Here is a 16,719-nt window from a genome sequence, read left to right on the forward strand (position 1 = left end):
TTCCACCAGTCTAATGTCCATTGCGTGTGTTTCTTGGCCCAAGCAAGTCTCTTCTTCTTATTGGTGTCCTTTAGTAGTGGTTTATTTGCAGCAATTCGACCATGAAGGCCTGATTCACGCAGTCTCCTCTGAACAGTTGATGTTGAGATGTGTCTGTTACTTGAATTCTGTGAAGCATTGATTTGGGCTGCAATTTCTGAGGCTGGTAACTCTAAATAACTTCTCCTCTGTAGCAGAGTTAACTCTGGGTCTTCCTTTCCTGTGGCAGTCCTCATGAGAGCCAGTTTCATCATAGCGCTTGATGGTTTTTGCAACTGCACTTGAAGAAACTTGCAAAGTTCTTGACATTTTCCAGATTGACTGACCTTCATGTCTTAAAGTAATGATGGACTGTTGTTTCTCTTTGCTTATTTGAGCTGTTCTTGCCATAATATGGACTTGGTCTTTTACCAAATAGGGTTATCTTCTGTATACCACCCCTACCTTGTCACAACACAACTGATTGGCTCAAACGCATTAAGAAGGAAAGAAATTCCACAAATTAACAAGGCACACCTGTTAATTGAAATGGATTCCAGGTGACTACCTCATGAAGCTGGTTGAGAGAATGCCAAGAGTGTGCAAAGCTGTCATCAAGGCAAATGGTGGCTACTTAGAATAATCTCAAATATATTTTGATTTGTTTAACACTTTTTTGGTTACTACATGATTCCATATGTGTTATTTCATAGTTTTGATGTCTTCACTATTATTCTAAAAACCCTTGAATGAGTAGGTGTGTCCAAACTTTTGACTGGTACTGTATGTGTGGGTAAGCGTGGGACATTTGAATGAAATTCTCCCTTACCGCTTTGTTGTCATAGTAGTTGATGTTGTAGGAGTCAGGAACGAAGAGGAAACGGTTTCTCCATTTCTTGTTCTCCTCCAGAAACTGGAACAGAGCTCCAGAGAAGATGGACCTATTCTCCAGCGGGGCCTGAGTGGGACAGACAGGGTGAGTCAGTACACATCCCAATGATGACTGGCATGAAGGGACATCACTTCTGTGTGGATAGATCCATATTCATGGACCATATCTTTTTACGTCAAACAATAAATTCCATGATTTTGTAATACTCCAGAAAGCCAAGGAGTGGCCTAAAACTTAAAGCCTTTGCGTTCCTTTAGAAACATCAGGCATACTTACACTACAATCCATGTGTGATACTACTGTCTGTAAGTGATGACTCAACTGTAGCCTAGACACTAGAGTAGTGTTGTTTAGTTTACCCAATCATACGCCCAAGAGAACAGCAGGCATTTCTCCAAAAAAAAAAGTGTATCCTATTACTTTTATAGTGCACTACTTTTGAACAGCGCTACATAGGGAATAGTGTGGCACTTGGGATGCGGACCAAGACTTTAGTCACTTCCACACAACTTCATGTAGTTAGCATTCTGAGTGCAGCGGTAGCACCAGACAGAATGTAACTGTTTCTCTTTACAAGGGAATGGCACTGTGCAGCCTTTAAAAAAGGTATAATAAACCATGGCTAGAGACACTGGACACCCAGGAGAATCCTAATAAAGAATTTACTAGGTGTGACCACTATGACGTTACTCGCCCTAATGTCAACTGTAGCAGTTGTTCAAGCTTACTTCTCACTCCGTCAGTAGCGCGGTTAATTTGAGATCTCTCACTGCAGATGAGGTCACCACGACACACCACGGCTACTTGTTCTTCACTAGCCCTGCTAACTAACATCTGCTACACAGAGATAGAACCATAGAAGGAACATTGAGATCTTTCCCTCCGTACCATGGAACTCTCAAGCAGACTCATCTGGCTTAAGTGGAAGTGGCCTACAAATCAGGGCTACTCTCATACTGTATTTATAATAAACTATCTAGTGATCTAAACACACTTAAATCTTCAGAACACACTAAAAGCATGGGAGTGTAAATCAGCATTATATCTGTCCTGAGTCACTCTTAGATTGCCATTCATTTGATATAGTGTGAGGTGAGCTTTTTCAGGTTCACCATAATGTGGGAAAAGTGTTCCAGATGTCAGTTCCAGATGTCTGCGCTTCATTATTCCATCACCTTCTCAGGGAAGACACAGTAGGAGTAAAGGAGTATAGGAGAGCGGGACTGGAGAGGAGGACGTGTTAGTTACCTTGCGGCGCAGTAGCTGTGGCTGGGGCCCCCCTCCTCCCTCGATGTCAAAGCGGACCTTGTTGAAGAGGGCCACTGCATACTGCTGCTCATACAGACGGCCAAACTCTCCAATCACCTCGCTTGTCTGGGCTGCATTGGGAAGGAGAGGCGGGGTCAGTTGTTACAAATCAAGTGGTGTATAATGACAGACTGCCTCACACTACAAACAGTAGGCTCCTGCTCTATTGGCCATTCTGGCTCAGACAATGCTTACTTAATGACACATTCCCCTTGTCAACAGTGATGTAATAGTTAGTGTATTCTGAATTCATGTGTTACGTAATAGTCTTTTAGAGAGCAAACGGTCACTTTTTTTTTTACAGTGAACAATTACCTCAATTCCTATTTACTATGCTTATCACGGTGTAAAAACAACAACAAATGTTTCCAAGTTGAAAGTCAAACAAAGGCTTTGAAGAATGTACAGCATTTCACACAGACCTTTGTGTCCTTTATCAGAATGTCCACACGGCCATGTTTGCATTACCCTGAGTGAGCCTTCAGTTCACAGCTCCTTTCACTCTACCCAGTAATGGAGTTGGCATGGAAACAAACCTGGCACACTATCAAACTGTTTGTGAAACTGAAAAGGTCCGACTTCAAAGTTATATCCTGCACTAGGGCTGGAAATTGCCAGGGACCTTTCGATACGATATCATGATACTTAGGTGCTGATACGATAAGTATTGCGATTCTCACAATTGTATATGTATTGCTATTTGATACTGTAATTTTATTGTGATTCGATGTTCCAAACATATTGCTCCCAATATGTCTGCCGCAGAGGGACAAGAGAGAGCCAAGAGAAAATTAGTTTTGATCAGTCATGGAAATTAAAAAAGTGCTGAAAACAAATTGGCTTCCCAGTTAAAAAGAAATTGGAGAACAAGCTATGAAGGAAAAATACTGGAGTTTTGGTGCAGGTACAGCCAACTAGCGCAAAAATAATATTGCAATATTGTCCAAAAAAATATGATATACAGTCAAAGAGAATATGTAACTATCGATTTTTTCCCCCATCACTACCCTGGACCTTCTCCAACAAACTATTTTAGCCCTTTTTTTATTTGACTCACCTACCCAGTGAGGCCATTTCTGGTGTTATCTGTCTCTTTATGTCTAGGCTATTTCAGAGAGAAGGGAATAAAGAAAAAATTTCTAATTTGTTTACCTATTTCTTGTCTCTTTATTTAGAGAGAGTGGTGCTGTAAATGAAGCGTAGCAAGGAATGGTCTTCTGGCAGGGCAGAGGGCTCTGGTCAGAAGTAGTGCACTATGTAGGGAATAGGGTGCCATTTTGGGGGGGGGGGGGAGAGAAAGAGCGAGAGCGAACCAGGCCAGTAAGGGAAAGAAAGAACCGCCTGACTAGTGCCAAATAGCTTGAGTTCTCCTGAAAGAGGACGACGAGAGTCCTCCCACCTACTGCTCTTTACACCAATCATATTCTAAGCCCACCAACCCAAGTCCACACAGGACCCAGCTGAGGAAAAAAGCTGCTAAAAATATAAATAATTGAGTGTACGTGAGTAGTAGCCCAACCAAGGCCAAACAGGCTAGGTCTTAGTGACTAAATGGTATTGCCAAAACAGAATTACAAAATTGGCCAAATTTGTATTTCTGATACTATAGCACTTATAATGGGAAATATGTTTGATAGTAATTATAGTTGGAGCAGAGATTATCTTTCTCTGATCCCATCTGTTCTGCATTACGGTTATTAAATGTTTCTTTTGCTGGGACTAGGAGAGAGATGGTTGGGGGAAAATAATGACAGATGGATCAGATTTGCTTTCTAAAGACTGAGGCTACAGTATAATTAAGGGCTCTGGTAAAGCCATTAGGCAGGCAAGAGCAGCGTCTGGGGGGACTGGACATTAGAAGGAACTGGGTTAGTAAGGAACTGGGCTAAGACATGGGGAGGGGTTGAAAATCACCAATTATTTTGTGGGAGTGGTAGGCTCACAGCAAAGTCCACCTTGTGTCACTCCTTCCTATGGCCTTCCAACACAACACAGGCCTTCCATAAGATTACTGAACCGAGGTGCTGATGGGCCAGTGTCTCAACAGAAGAGGGAATAAAGTAACAACAACTCTATCCATCTTCATTCTTCCACTTAACCAGGCCACCCACCACTCTCTCGCTGTCCATCCCCTGTCCTGTGCCTCAGAGTAGAGCGTGGGTCTAGCAGAGACTTGAGGACCATGGTACAGAGAAGGAAGAGCAGGTGACATGGTGGTGGTAGTTTTAGGGTAGCCGTTCATAGCTGTATCACTTTGTGCAGTGACTCACAATCCATCTTGAACAAACATCCTGCCAAAACCGCACGTTGCTCCTCCACTCCCAGTCAGTCCAAACCCGTCCAGTCACCAGACGCTTGCTCAACTCTCTCCCACAGATTCTGACTGCATAATCCCTTAGTTATGAGAGCTTGGTCAAAGACAATGGATGGATCCACAGGCCACAACTCTTCAGTCTTAGGACACCTCCTCTAGGTGGAGTGAGCCGAGCCTGGGTGTCAGTACTTTTCTGCTCTCTTGCCAACTCCTTATGAAATTGTCATGTATGGCATGACAATGGCTGACAAGGAGTTGGCCAGATAGCAGAAACAGATCTGGGACTATGCTAGAGTGAGTCTAATGCACTGTAACTCTGTTGCAGAAAAAGCTAAAAATATGGTCAGGTCAGTGTTGGTAATACTGGCCGTGACCCCACTCTCCGAGGGTGTCTCAGGGAGAGTTGGGATATGCAAAAAACACATTTCTAATTCACACATGGGTATGAATACACACTTGCACATGTGTGAAATAGGACAAATACTGTATAAGCACCGACCAAAAGTAATGGTATTATAAATTATTGGAAAGAAATAAGGTTAAAGAATAGAAAGGACCAAACACTATAATTAAAACTTTTCTGTTTGACCTGACAAAGATCCTCTGGATCAAAACATTGTCATTAAAGATGGTAATTAGAACTAAGTAAACAGTGAATGGCCCTTTGTTTTTGTTTTTTTCATGTATGCATCATTAGCCAAGCACCTACGTTTTATTTCTTTAAGGATGTGCGTATGACCAACCATTTCTACCGAAATAAGATGACACAAAGCTTGGGAAATGTCCTGCCCTGGTTGGCCAGCTGGCTGACTGGGGAGGAAGTCTCTGCGGAATGTAACCATTAATAACACAACTTAGTCTGGGGGGGGGGGGGGGGGTTTAGTGTTTTCATAGTGCTACTGATGGAACAAAACCTGGAAATCGGTTCAGTGGTTATGGTCCCTTTAAAGACCCACTCCAGCTATTTTTTAACTTTTCCCTTTGATAAACAAAAATACACAAGCTGAACCAGAGGGAGAGGGAGCTAGGAAAGAGAGTTGGCCTGGGAATGGTTCCCATGTTGGGGGTGTGGTGAAAACAGTCACTTTTGAGAGCTTGGAATGACAGGCCTGATGAGGAGTAACAACCACAAGATAGTGAGTGTGTGTGTGTCACTTGATTGAGTCACATACTGACTTAGTTTCATGTGATCAGGGCGAGACAGTTATACTCTTCTCATCGTTCCCAAACATGACAATAGAATAGCAATCATGATGAAATTATACAGACAGAGTGGCAGTCTTTATCCTCTGTTAAACGTGTTTAGAAAGCCTACAAGTGATTGAAGTCACAAGGTAACTGAAAGAGCACTATATGGCTTTGGCAGACTTCATAACACTACCAAGATTCACAAATGAGGTGTGAGCGGTTGGTTTGGAGCATAGCATGACACAGTTGACATACTCAACACCGTCCTTTGATTTACTCGGTTGTTTTTAAGTGAGGCATGCTCACATGGTGGCAGGATCAATGGACTTCTTCAAAAAAAAAATGAAAAGCTTAATTTATCTCAGTCCATGATGTCTAACTAGACAGCATGCGGGAACTGGGCTCAGATAATACAGCCCCTATTCAACTGGCCTTTAGTGTCTTGTAGGCTACAGTTGAATGAACCTCCCTGGAATTTCCCTGTTACTCTTCTGTGAAGGTGAAACTCTCCGACTCTGACCTTGTGCTGTTGCTGCTGTTCGTAAACTTCAGCCGAATCAAAAATGGAAAATCTACTTCAAAACATTGTGTTGTGTGAAAACTAGCCTACAGTCCTGTGGGCTTCTGTCTTAGGTGCGTCCCAAATGGCACCCTATCCCCTATATAGTGCACTACTTTTGACCAGGGCCCATAGGTCAATATAGGAAATAGGGTGCCATTTTAGATGCAGCCTTAGTTGACACTAGATTCCATAATAACCAACCCTGTGCCCTAGAAGTTTGGAGCCTGAGTGTAAGAAATGTGATTCAGATGTGTGTGTGATTTCTCTCTGCAGTGCGAGGATGGGTGAGGGTTTCTTGTTCTTCATGAAGAACAGGAAGTGTCTCTCCCCCACTGTCAGAGTGGTGAGGGGAAGGAAGGGAGGGAGTGAGGGAGGGATAGAGTGCTGACAGGGCATGTGCATTGTCTCACATCAGATGGCGTCACTCCTACGCAACACTTGTCCCTCAACCGATTGTAATGTTTTTGATGTATAGTCCTAGTACATACTGTAACATACACAGTGGCATTTTACAGGACTCTACTAACCAAATTAGGAGGCACAAAAGAGCAATTGAAATTGAGCAAATCAGAGTGCTGTAATTCAAATCACTAATCGCAGACAATTGGGTGTCACATACAATATGCTATAGTGCACGGACTGAAGAGTTTCCTTCTGTGCATTGTGTAAATGTTCAGCCCGGCTAGGCAGCAACTAGGCACAAGGGCCATATTCTTTCATGTGTTAGTTAGGCAGTCCAGGTCAAAATCATGATTGTGTATACTATAAAGTGAATCTTTACACCGTCAAGCAGTAACACTGAGGCTGAGGGCAATAAGGTCATTGCAATTCACCATATTACCATCCTCCATTCAAAGAAACACTTTATTTTCCCTTTTAATCCATTTTTCATGGAGAAGAGATAGACGAGTTAAAAGATGGAACAGAGAGACAGGGGGAGCATCTTAGCTCTGTTATTGTGAGACTAGCTGACGCTGGTGTGCTGTCGTGTCCCAGCCTCGGCTAATTGTGTTGGGGGCCTCAGCAGTGCTGAGTCTGGGTGAAAGCTGGGTTACCGTCCTGTCATGTCCCAATGCCTCCCTGGAGAACGCTCGGCCTCAAATGGTACCTTATTGTCTTTAAAGCCACTATTTTTGAGCAGAGCCCTATGGGCACCGTACTCCCTATCTAGTGCACTACTTTCACGTCCCCAATAGTAACAATATATAGGTCATAGGGAGAACTTCATTGGGAGAAAGGAAGTTTGAAATGCTTTTCACATTTGTATCACAAACCATTTTTGGGGAAAATCATGAAAGTGGAAAATTGTATTCGAGAATCTAGACATACTCAATATTTAAGAGCACATAAGGAGTATAATGACACCAATATGTTGCTGCATCATGTACGGTTCACAGATCATAGGGTCTTGCAAGAGGCATGTATAGGTCTAAAAAGGTCTAAAATGGCCACTTTCAAAATTATTTTATCAAAAATGGTTTGTGATACAAATGTAAAAAGCATATCAAACATCCTTCCTCTCAATTAAGTTTCTATGTGACACTTTACATGTTGTGTTTATATTTTTGTTCGGTGTGTATGTGTGGGGTACAGATACGAGGTAGTAATTTAAAAATCAAGATAATCCATGCAATTTATTACGTGACTTGTTAAGCACATTTTTACTCCTGAACTTATTTAGGCTTGCCATAAAGGGGTTGAATACTTATTGACTGAAGACATTTCAGCTTTTCATTTTTAATTAATTTGTAAAAATTTAGAAAAACAATTCCACTTGGATATTATGGGGTTTTGTGTGTAGGCCAGTGACGCAAAATCGAAATATAATGCATTTAAAATTCAGGCTGTAACACAGCAAAATGTGGAAAAAGTCAAGGGGTGTGAATACTTTCTGAAGGTACTGTATAAACCCAAGTCCGAAGGGCGGCTTGCAGAGTTTAGCCTATGATTATAGTGAATTTGTATTTGATTTTGAATAGCCTAGTAATAGGGCATTTTATATTTTTATCATTAATAGGCTGACATTACCTTTAGCTACAGAATATCTCACCACCGTGCTTTTCCTCTCTGTCCTTCATTCCTTTCTCGAGGTGCAGAGACAGGGGCTGTCAACAGTTTAATTAAATATGTTTTGTTGTGAAAACGTTATTATCAAATGTTCACAAACAGATTTCACGTTGTTTCCCAAATTAACCACTGGGTAGCTGCAGGAACAGGGTTGGAGGACCCATGGCATACAGAATTTGGGCGGAATGTCACCTGTCATGCAGCGAGAGGCTGCATGCTCCTCAAACAGTGGTTGATGCGTGAAGTGAAAGTGTTATTTTAAGCCCAGACATTTCTATATGCAATCCTGTAGAGATTTGATGGTTGCCACTAAAAAGAGGAGGATCCCAGCTGCTACTATATTTATTTTTCAGCTGCTTCACTATGAAACCGGAGTTGCCTACCTGACATGATTTTAAAACAAATGGCCTTCATTCACTATTCGAGTGCATCGAAACAAATTTTACGTATCAGTAAAGACAAGATGAAATTGAGAATAGCCTGATGAGAGAACAGCGTGTGCAGCCAGAGGCAAGGAACAGAGCACCAGCTTTTTTTGCGACTTTTTCAAATAGTCAACAGCCTAGTCACATCACGCAGCCCATATAAATTATAAAGACATTCTAAGGTTTGTATCATTCACAACTAAATTTGCCAAATAACTCTAAATCTAGCGTATAGGACGTGTTTCAAATGATCACTTTTACGCTCAACATAGCCACTTAACATGCGCACTCGCTATGGAATGGGAAAAATATCCTTTCTATTTTATTCAGCTAAATTCAATAATATTATTCTTACTATAAAATCATATAAAATAATGTCACGAGACTTCTAAGCATATATTTTCTGCTAAATGAACTAGCCTACAGCCTATGGCATGGCACATAGCCAGATAACATACAGTAGGCCTACTCATAGTCGGTTCTTCTGAAATACATTTTCTTCATATCATGTTTCTTTAGACCTGCCTAAAATAAATGATGGATTTATTGTGACGGTGTGTATTAAATGAATTTATTACACTTTTAAATGTAGGATGTTCCAAAGGTGCGCATAAGCAGCTTGTATGTATGGAGGCCTGGATATTCTAAACATGTTTATGTTAATTAACGGTCAATTACTGTGAGACCGGCTGTCATTTTCAAGACAATAACCGTGTGACAAAATGTCATGACCGCCACAACCCTTGCTGCAACCCTATCCTACTCAGTCTCAAGATGATGACCTCAGTTCTGAAGTTCAGTCTTGGAACATGGCCACGTGTGGAGGGATTCCCAGACTGTAGCTCCTATCAGCATCAAGGCAACTCTAACTCTCTCTCAACAGAACTGGACCAGAATATAAGCATGACGAACACCAAGCAGCCCGTAAAACAGGGAAATTAGTCATGACACAATGATATCTGATGATTCAATCATTAACTATTTAAACTGTACGGGAACAGCCACCTTGGCTACATCCAGAATATTGGGACTTTCATTTTCAGGGAGAGTTCTCGCCCTCTTTGTCTGGCACGCTGTTTAGGTAAATATGTGGTGTGTGTGTGCGAACAGGCGGGCACGTATGTGTCTCAGCACATAATAATGAACACAGACATTTCCTCAGAGCAGACAGAGAATACCTTGACGTCTTCAGGCCCTTGACACTCAGTACTTTAGAGACCGTGTGGCGCTCCGCTCTCTCTGTCCGAGACACACAAGAGACTTACTGCAGCCCAAGGCCCCACATTTTCTAGTTTTCCAGCCACAGGCACACATGCTTTTTTCATGCATTCCTGTAATTCCACATCTGATATCCGTCTCTGGATTGGCTGGCCAACGCATTAAAAGTATGACTCCAAAAGAGAACGTTGCTCCCTTTATCATCAGGAGGATCACTCTCTCAGATGCTTCCCTGCTCATGACACAGGATTACTTGGAATAGGGAAAGACTTAATTTGTTATCTTCAAAAACGTTTATTAAATTGCTTGGTTTTTCATAGTTCAATATTCTTCATATTGATGTATTGTGTGCAGCCAGGGTTTATACATTCAAAAGAAAAATCTGTAGTTGATTAGGTGTCAGGATACCTCAATGAAGAATATAAGCATTGGTGTGCTAAGGCTAGGCGTTGATCCTAAATGTCAATTCTCTCATATGTTATCCACCACACCCTTACCCAGGGTTTTTTTCTGGATCAAAATGGGGCTTAGGTGGTGGGTGTAATAGGGGCGTGGCCATGGGTGTGGCCAATGGTGCTGTATTTTTTTAAGCCCTGCTGTTGGCCGCAGTGAAAAAATAAAGCTGTTTTAAAGCAGATTTCCTGCAATTCTACACATTTTGCCACGGTTTATGCTACCTGAGTGACTCAAATATTATAACAAAATCAATGGTGGCCTTATGCCATGACCACAAAAATACTTGTGAATGCATCATAAAAAATGAATTCCCTGTGTCTAGCTGTTAGGGATGGGAGTTCGAAATAATTTCACTATTTGAATAGTATCATGAATTGTCGTCGGATATCCGGATATTCTAAATACATGTGTTTTTTAACATGAGCCCTGCTGAGTGAGGGAGAGGCTGGCGCTCTACTGCTGCAGAAGGTATGGGGAGCAGACGGAGGGAGAGAGAGAGATGCCAAGGCAACTCAGCTACAGCCAAAACTAGCTAACTTGTAGCAGCCACAATGTTATTCATCATCCCATATACCAGTACCTGTCTTGACTGGAGTAGCCTAGAGAAGCTAGCTAGCTAGGTTAATTGAGGCCACATGCTGCGCTTTCTCCCCAACCCCATTCAGAAAAAACGACAGCCTACCTGTTGGTTGCTCGTTGTAGCCTACTCCTCATTTCGCTAACTTTTAATTCTGTAACTTTATTCCATCTTGCATTAGTAAACTCGCACTCCACTTGCTACACATTGCGCCTCTTTGTAGTTTATGTTAGCCAATTAACGTGGCAAAGCAACACAGGTCAAGCCTACCGGTCGGCTACCGTTCCTTTTTGGTGGGAGCACCATGCACATCATACAAACTACATTGAAAAGTTTGTTGTTTTATTAAATGAATAATTTGAAATGTCATGGTATATCCTTGTATATAACAATGTCACATGTATATTTTAATTTTAGAAAAAGCCTTCCTATATTCCTCCCCCCTCCCTCGCTAAAATTAATACTAACACAAGTTTTCGAATACTAACATCCGTTTGGATATTTGAATATCCGTGCACATCAATACTAGATTTTATTTTGGTGATTGTTAGTTCTCAAAGATCATTTTATTTTAAAATACTTTATATCTTAAACATTTAAGTTTGGACTGAAAATGTTTTTCCATCCCGACATTATTATTTTTTATATTTTACTTTTTTTGACATAGGTGGCCCGAAAAAAGAGCCTGCCCAAGACTTTTTTAATCAGAAAAAACACTGTTACCTTCCTAAATCATGTGTTATGTTATTCCTTTCTGATCAAGGCACATCCTCTCAGTTTTTACATTTTACATTTTACATTTTAGTCATTTAGCAGACGCTCTTATCCAGAGCGACTTACAGTTAGTGCATACATTTTTCATACTGGCCCCCGTGGGAAACGAACCCACATCCCTGGCATTGCAAGCGCCATGCTCTACCAACTGAGCTACAGGGGACTACAGAGGACTACAGGGGACCAGTTGCCTGGACAAGTTCCTACAGGAAGACCCATGAAGCTCCTGGGATTATACAGACTGCTGCACAAGAGTCTGATTATACAGTGAGATAAAACTCAGTCCTTATGGTCAGCATGACCACAGCCACGTGGGCTTCATATTGCTATCAACTCAAGTAAAAGGGATTTACATAGAAAAGTAACAACACTTTTCCCCCCACTTTAAGCCATGCCTCTGTGTAGTCTGATTAATCAGTCTGTAATACACTATTAACTGGTATATACAGCCTGAAACATTTGTGTGTAAAATCATGTATATGTTCCTTAAAAGACAGAATGTTGAGAAAAAAAAAGTACATTTCTCTGTGCATTTTGTCCTTCAGCTGTTCAAAATTTGAGACAAAATATCCATAGGAAAGGTATTGTTTACCCACATTTTTAGAGAGCCGGTAGGTACATGGTTTAGCACCAAGCTAAAGTTAGCTATTGAACCAAGCATTCCATGACATATTTTGATTAAGTTTTTGTATAACTTTTTATTCAACATTCTGGCTTGTAAGGAAGATTTACACAATTTTGCACACAAAAGTTTCAGGCTGTATATACCAATTCATTGTGTATTACAGCCTGATTCATTAGACTAGCCTCTGTGGTGACACTAACCCATTCATAGACGCTAACGGCCTACAGCCTACAGGGAGGAGGTGAGAGCCCTGGCGGAGTGGTGCCAGGAAAATAACCTCTCCCTCAACGTCAACTAAAACTAAGGAGCTGATCGTGGACTTCAGGAGACAGCAGAGGAAGAACACCCCCATCCACAGGGCCGCAGTGGAGAAGGTGAAAAGCTTCAAGTTCCTCTGCGTACACATTACTGACTATCTGAAATGGTCCACCCACACAGACAGTGTGGTGAACAAGGCACAACACCTTACTGAAGAGCTCAGTGACTTTCAACGTGGCACCGTCATAGGATGCCACCTCTCCAACAAGTCAGTTTGTCAAAATGTCTGCCCTGCTAGAGCTGCCCTGGTCAACTGTAAGTGCCGTTATTGTGAAGTGGAAATGTATAGGAGCAACAACGGCTCACTGCGAAGTGGTAGGCCACACAAGCTCACAGAACGGGACCGGCGAGTGCTGAAGCGCGTAAAAATCGTCTGTAACACTCACTACCGACTTCCAAACTGCCTCTGGAAGCAACGTCACCACAATAACTGTTCGTTGAGAGCTTCATGAAATGGGTTTCCATTGCCGAGCAGCCGCACACAAGCCTAAGATCACCATGTGCAATGCCAAGCGTCGGCTGGAGTGGTGTAAAGCTTGCCACTCTGGAGCAGTGGAAACGCTTCACCATCTGGCAGTCTGACACACAAATCTGGGTTTGGCGGATGCCAGGAAAACGCTACCTGACCGAATGCAGTGCCAACTGTAAAGTTTGGTGGAGGAGGAATAATGGTCTAAGGCTGTTTTTCATGGTTTGGCCTAGGCCCCTTTGTTCCAGTGAACTAATTTTAGACGATTCTGTGCTTCCAACTTTGTGGCAACTGTTTGGGGAAGGCCCTTTCCTGTTTCTGCATGACAATGCCCCCATGCACAAAGTGAGGTCCATACAGAAATGGTTTGTTGAGATCGGTGTGGAAGAACTTGACTGGCCTGCACAGAGTCCTGACCTCAACCCCATCGCTTTGGGATGAATTGGAACGCCGACTGCATGCCAGGCCTAATCGCCCAACATCAGTGCCGACCTCATTAATGCTCGTGGCTGAATGGCAGCAAGTCCCCGCAGCAATGTTCCAACATCTAGTGGAAAGCCTTCCTAGAAGAGTGGAGGCTGTTATAGCAGCAAAGAGGGGATCAACTCCATATTAATGCCCATGATTTTTGAATAAGATGTTCGACGAGCAAGTGTCCACATACTTTTGGTAATGTAGTGCATTCGGAAAGTATTCAGACTGCTTCACTTTTTCCACATTTTGTTAAGTTACAGCCTTATTCTAAATTTGATTTTTTTTTTATTCCCCTCATAAGTCTACACATAATACCCCATAATGACAAAGCGAAAACAAGTTTTTAGAAATGTTTGCAAATTTATTAAAAGTAAAAAAACAGAAATACCTTAATTACATAAGTATTCAGACCCTTTGCTATGAGACTCGAAACTGAGCTCAGGTGCATCCTGTTTCCATTGATCATCCTTGAGATGTTTCTACAACTTGATTGGAGTCCACCTGTGGTAAATTCAATTGATTGGTCATGATTTGGAAAGGCACACTTGTTTATATAAGGTCCCACAGTTGACAGTGCATGTCAGAGCAAAAACCAAGTCATGAGGTCGAAAGAATTGTCCGTCGAGCTCCGAGACAGGATTGTGTTGCGGCACAGATCTGTGGAAGGGGTACCAAAAAATGTCTGCAGCATTGAAGGTCCCCAAGAACACAGTGGCCTCCATCATTCTTAAATGGAAGTAGTTTGGAACCACCAAGACTCTTCCTAGAGCTGGCCGCTAGGCAAAACTGAGCAATCGGGGGAGAAGGGCCTTGGTCAGGGAGGTGACCAAGAACCCATTGGTCACTCTGACAGAGCTCCAGAGTTCCTCTGTGGAGATGGGAGAACCTTCCAGAAGGTCAATCATCTCTGCAGCACTCCACCAATCAGGCCTTTATGGTAGAGTGGCCAGACGGAAGCCACTCCTCAGTAAAAGGAACATGACAGCCCGCTGGCAGTTTGCCACAAGGCACCTAAAGGACTCTCAGCCCATGAGAAACAACATTCTCTGGTCTGATGAAACCAAGATGGAACTCTTTGGCCTGAATGCCAAGCATCACGTCTGGAGGAAACCTGGCACCATCCCTACGGTGAAGCATGGTGGTGGCAGCATTATGCTGTGGGAATGTTTTTCAGCGGCAGGGACTGGGAGACTATTCAGGATCAAGGGAAAGATGAAAGGAGCAAAGTACAGAGAGATCCTTGATGAAAACCTGCTCCAGAGCGCTCAGGACCTTAGACTGGGGCGAAGGTTAACCTTCCAACAGCACAACGACATTAAGCACACAGCCAAGACAATGCAGGTGTGACTTCGGGACAAGTCTCTGAATGTCCTTGAGTGGCCCAGCCAGAGCCCGGACATGAAACTGATCGAACATCTCTGGAGAGACCTGAAAATAGCTGTGCAGCGATGCTCACCATCCAACCTGACAGAGCTTGAGAGGATCTGCAGAGAAAAATGTGAGAAACTCCCCAAATACAGTTGTGCCAAGCTTGTAGCGTCATACCCAAGAAGACTCAAGGTTGTAATCACTACCAAAAGGTGCTTCAACAAAGTACTGAGTAAAGGGTCTGAATACTTATGTAAATGCTATATTAGTTTTATATTTTTTATACATGTAAAACTTTCTAAAAAACAGTTTTTGCTTTGTCATTATGGGGTATTGTTGTGTAGATTGAGACAAAAAACGATTTAATCAATTTTAGAATAAGGCTGTAATGTAACTACATTTGGAAAATGTGAAGTGGTCTGAATACTTTCCGAATGCACTTCAACAAAGTACTGAGTATATTTATACTCCGGACTCAGACATTGGTCGTCCTAATATTTCTATATTTTACTTTTAGATTTGTGTGTATTGTTGTGTATTGTTAGATATTACTGCAGTGTTGGAGCTAGGAACACAAGCATTTCGCTACACCCGCAATAACATCTGCCTAAACATGTGTATGCAACTAATAACATTTGATTTGATTACGGCTTTAGTCCCTATTGACTATAGTATCTTCTGAACGTTAAAACGCATGCTTGCAGTACGGTTTTGGAAACATAAAGAACGTATCTTTCATATCAGCGAGAAATAATAATAATAATAATAATAATCATGTCAAAAAAGGTTAAAATACTACACACCTTTATAGGTTTAGTGTTCCCACATGGCCATATCTCAACTTCTAACTACTTTTTAGCTACTTTGCAACTACTTACATAGCTTTTTGACGGAAGACATATGCACCACCTGTGCTAATTAGCTATCTAGTGTGCTCCGAACACCTGTGTGTAAGAGTAACTGGGGAGGAAGTGCAGTTGGTCAACTGGTGCAACCTAGTATTTCGTATTATTCTGTACGTAAATCCGAGACACTCCATTTAGTATGATATGTAACGTTTCGTATGGTATGTATTCATTTGTGGATGTCCATCATCCATTTCGTATGATACGTTACGAATTACAATTAGTTGTAGCTAACTTTAGCTAGGTGGCTAACATTAGATAGGCTAGGAGTTAGGTTAGGGGAAGGGTTAGCTAAAAGGAGTTAGGTTAGGGGAAGGGTTAGCTAAAAGGGCTAAGGTTAGGGGAAGGTTAGCTAACATGCTAAATAGTTGCAAAGTAGCTAAAAGATAGCAAGTAGTTTAAAAGTTTCTAAAATGCTAAAGTTGTCCATGAGATTCGAACACAATCTATGGGTTGCTAGACTTTCGCATTATACGTCCACCTGACCCATCTTTCGTTATACGCCCACTCATCCACCCACCCTCCTTTCGTTTTTGCCTTAAGTAACATTCTGTCTTATGTACCCATGCCAAACCTCACATATCATACTAATTTAAGTCTCCTGGATTTACATTAACTATGTTACGTCTAGTCTATGAGACCATGCTGACTGGAGGCACACAACTTGTGGATCTGTGCAAAACTGCTACAGTATGTGTGTCTTTTGTATATGAAATATAAGCATTTGTTTCGAAAACCGGTTTGTAAGCAATGACTGACGT

General features: G+C 42.0%; 1 protein-coding gene across 1 annotated transcript in view; it reads right to left on the reverse strand.

Annotated features, from left to right (window-relative positions):
- Window positions 1-16,719, reverse strand: part of LOC311141421 (protein Niban 2-like) — a 43,843-nt gene that overhangs the window by 26,503 nt on the left and 621 nt on the right. The window contains exons 2-3 of the mRNA XM_084176747.1: window positions 2,159-2,289; window positions 848-976 (exon numbers count right to left, since the gene is read on the reverse strand). Of these exons, the coding sequence (XP_084032873.1) occupies window positions 848-976; window positions 2,159-2,289 (260 nt within the window). The remainder of the gene's footprint in view (window positions 1-847; window positions 977-2,158; window positions 2,290-16,719) is intronic.

This window comes from Coregonus lavaretus (assembly GCF_964263955.1).
Source record: "Coregonus lavaretus genome assembly, chromosome: 14".
Lineage (NCBI taxonomy): Eukaryota > Metazoa > Chordata > Actinopteri > Salmoniformes > Salmonidae > Coregonus > Coregonus lavaretus.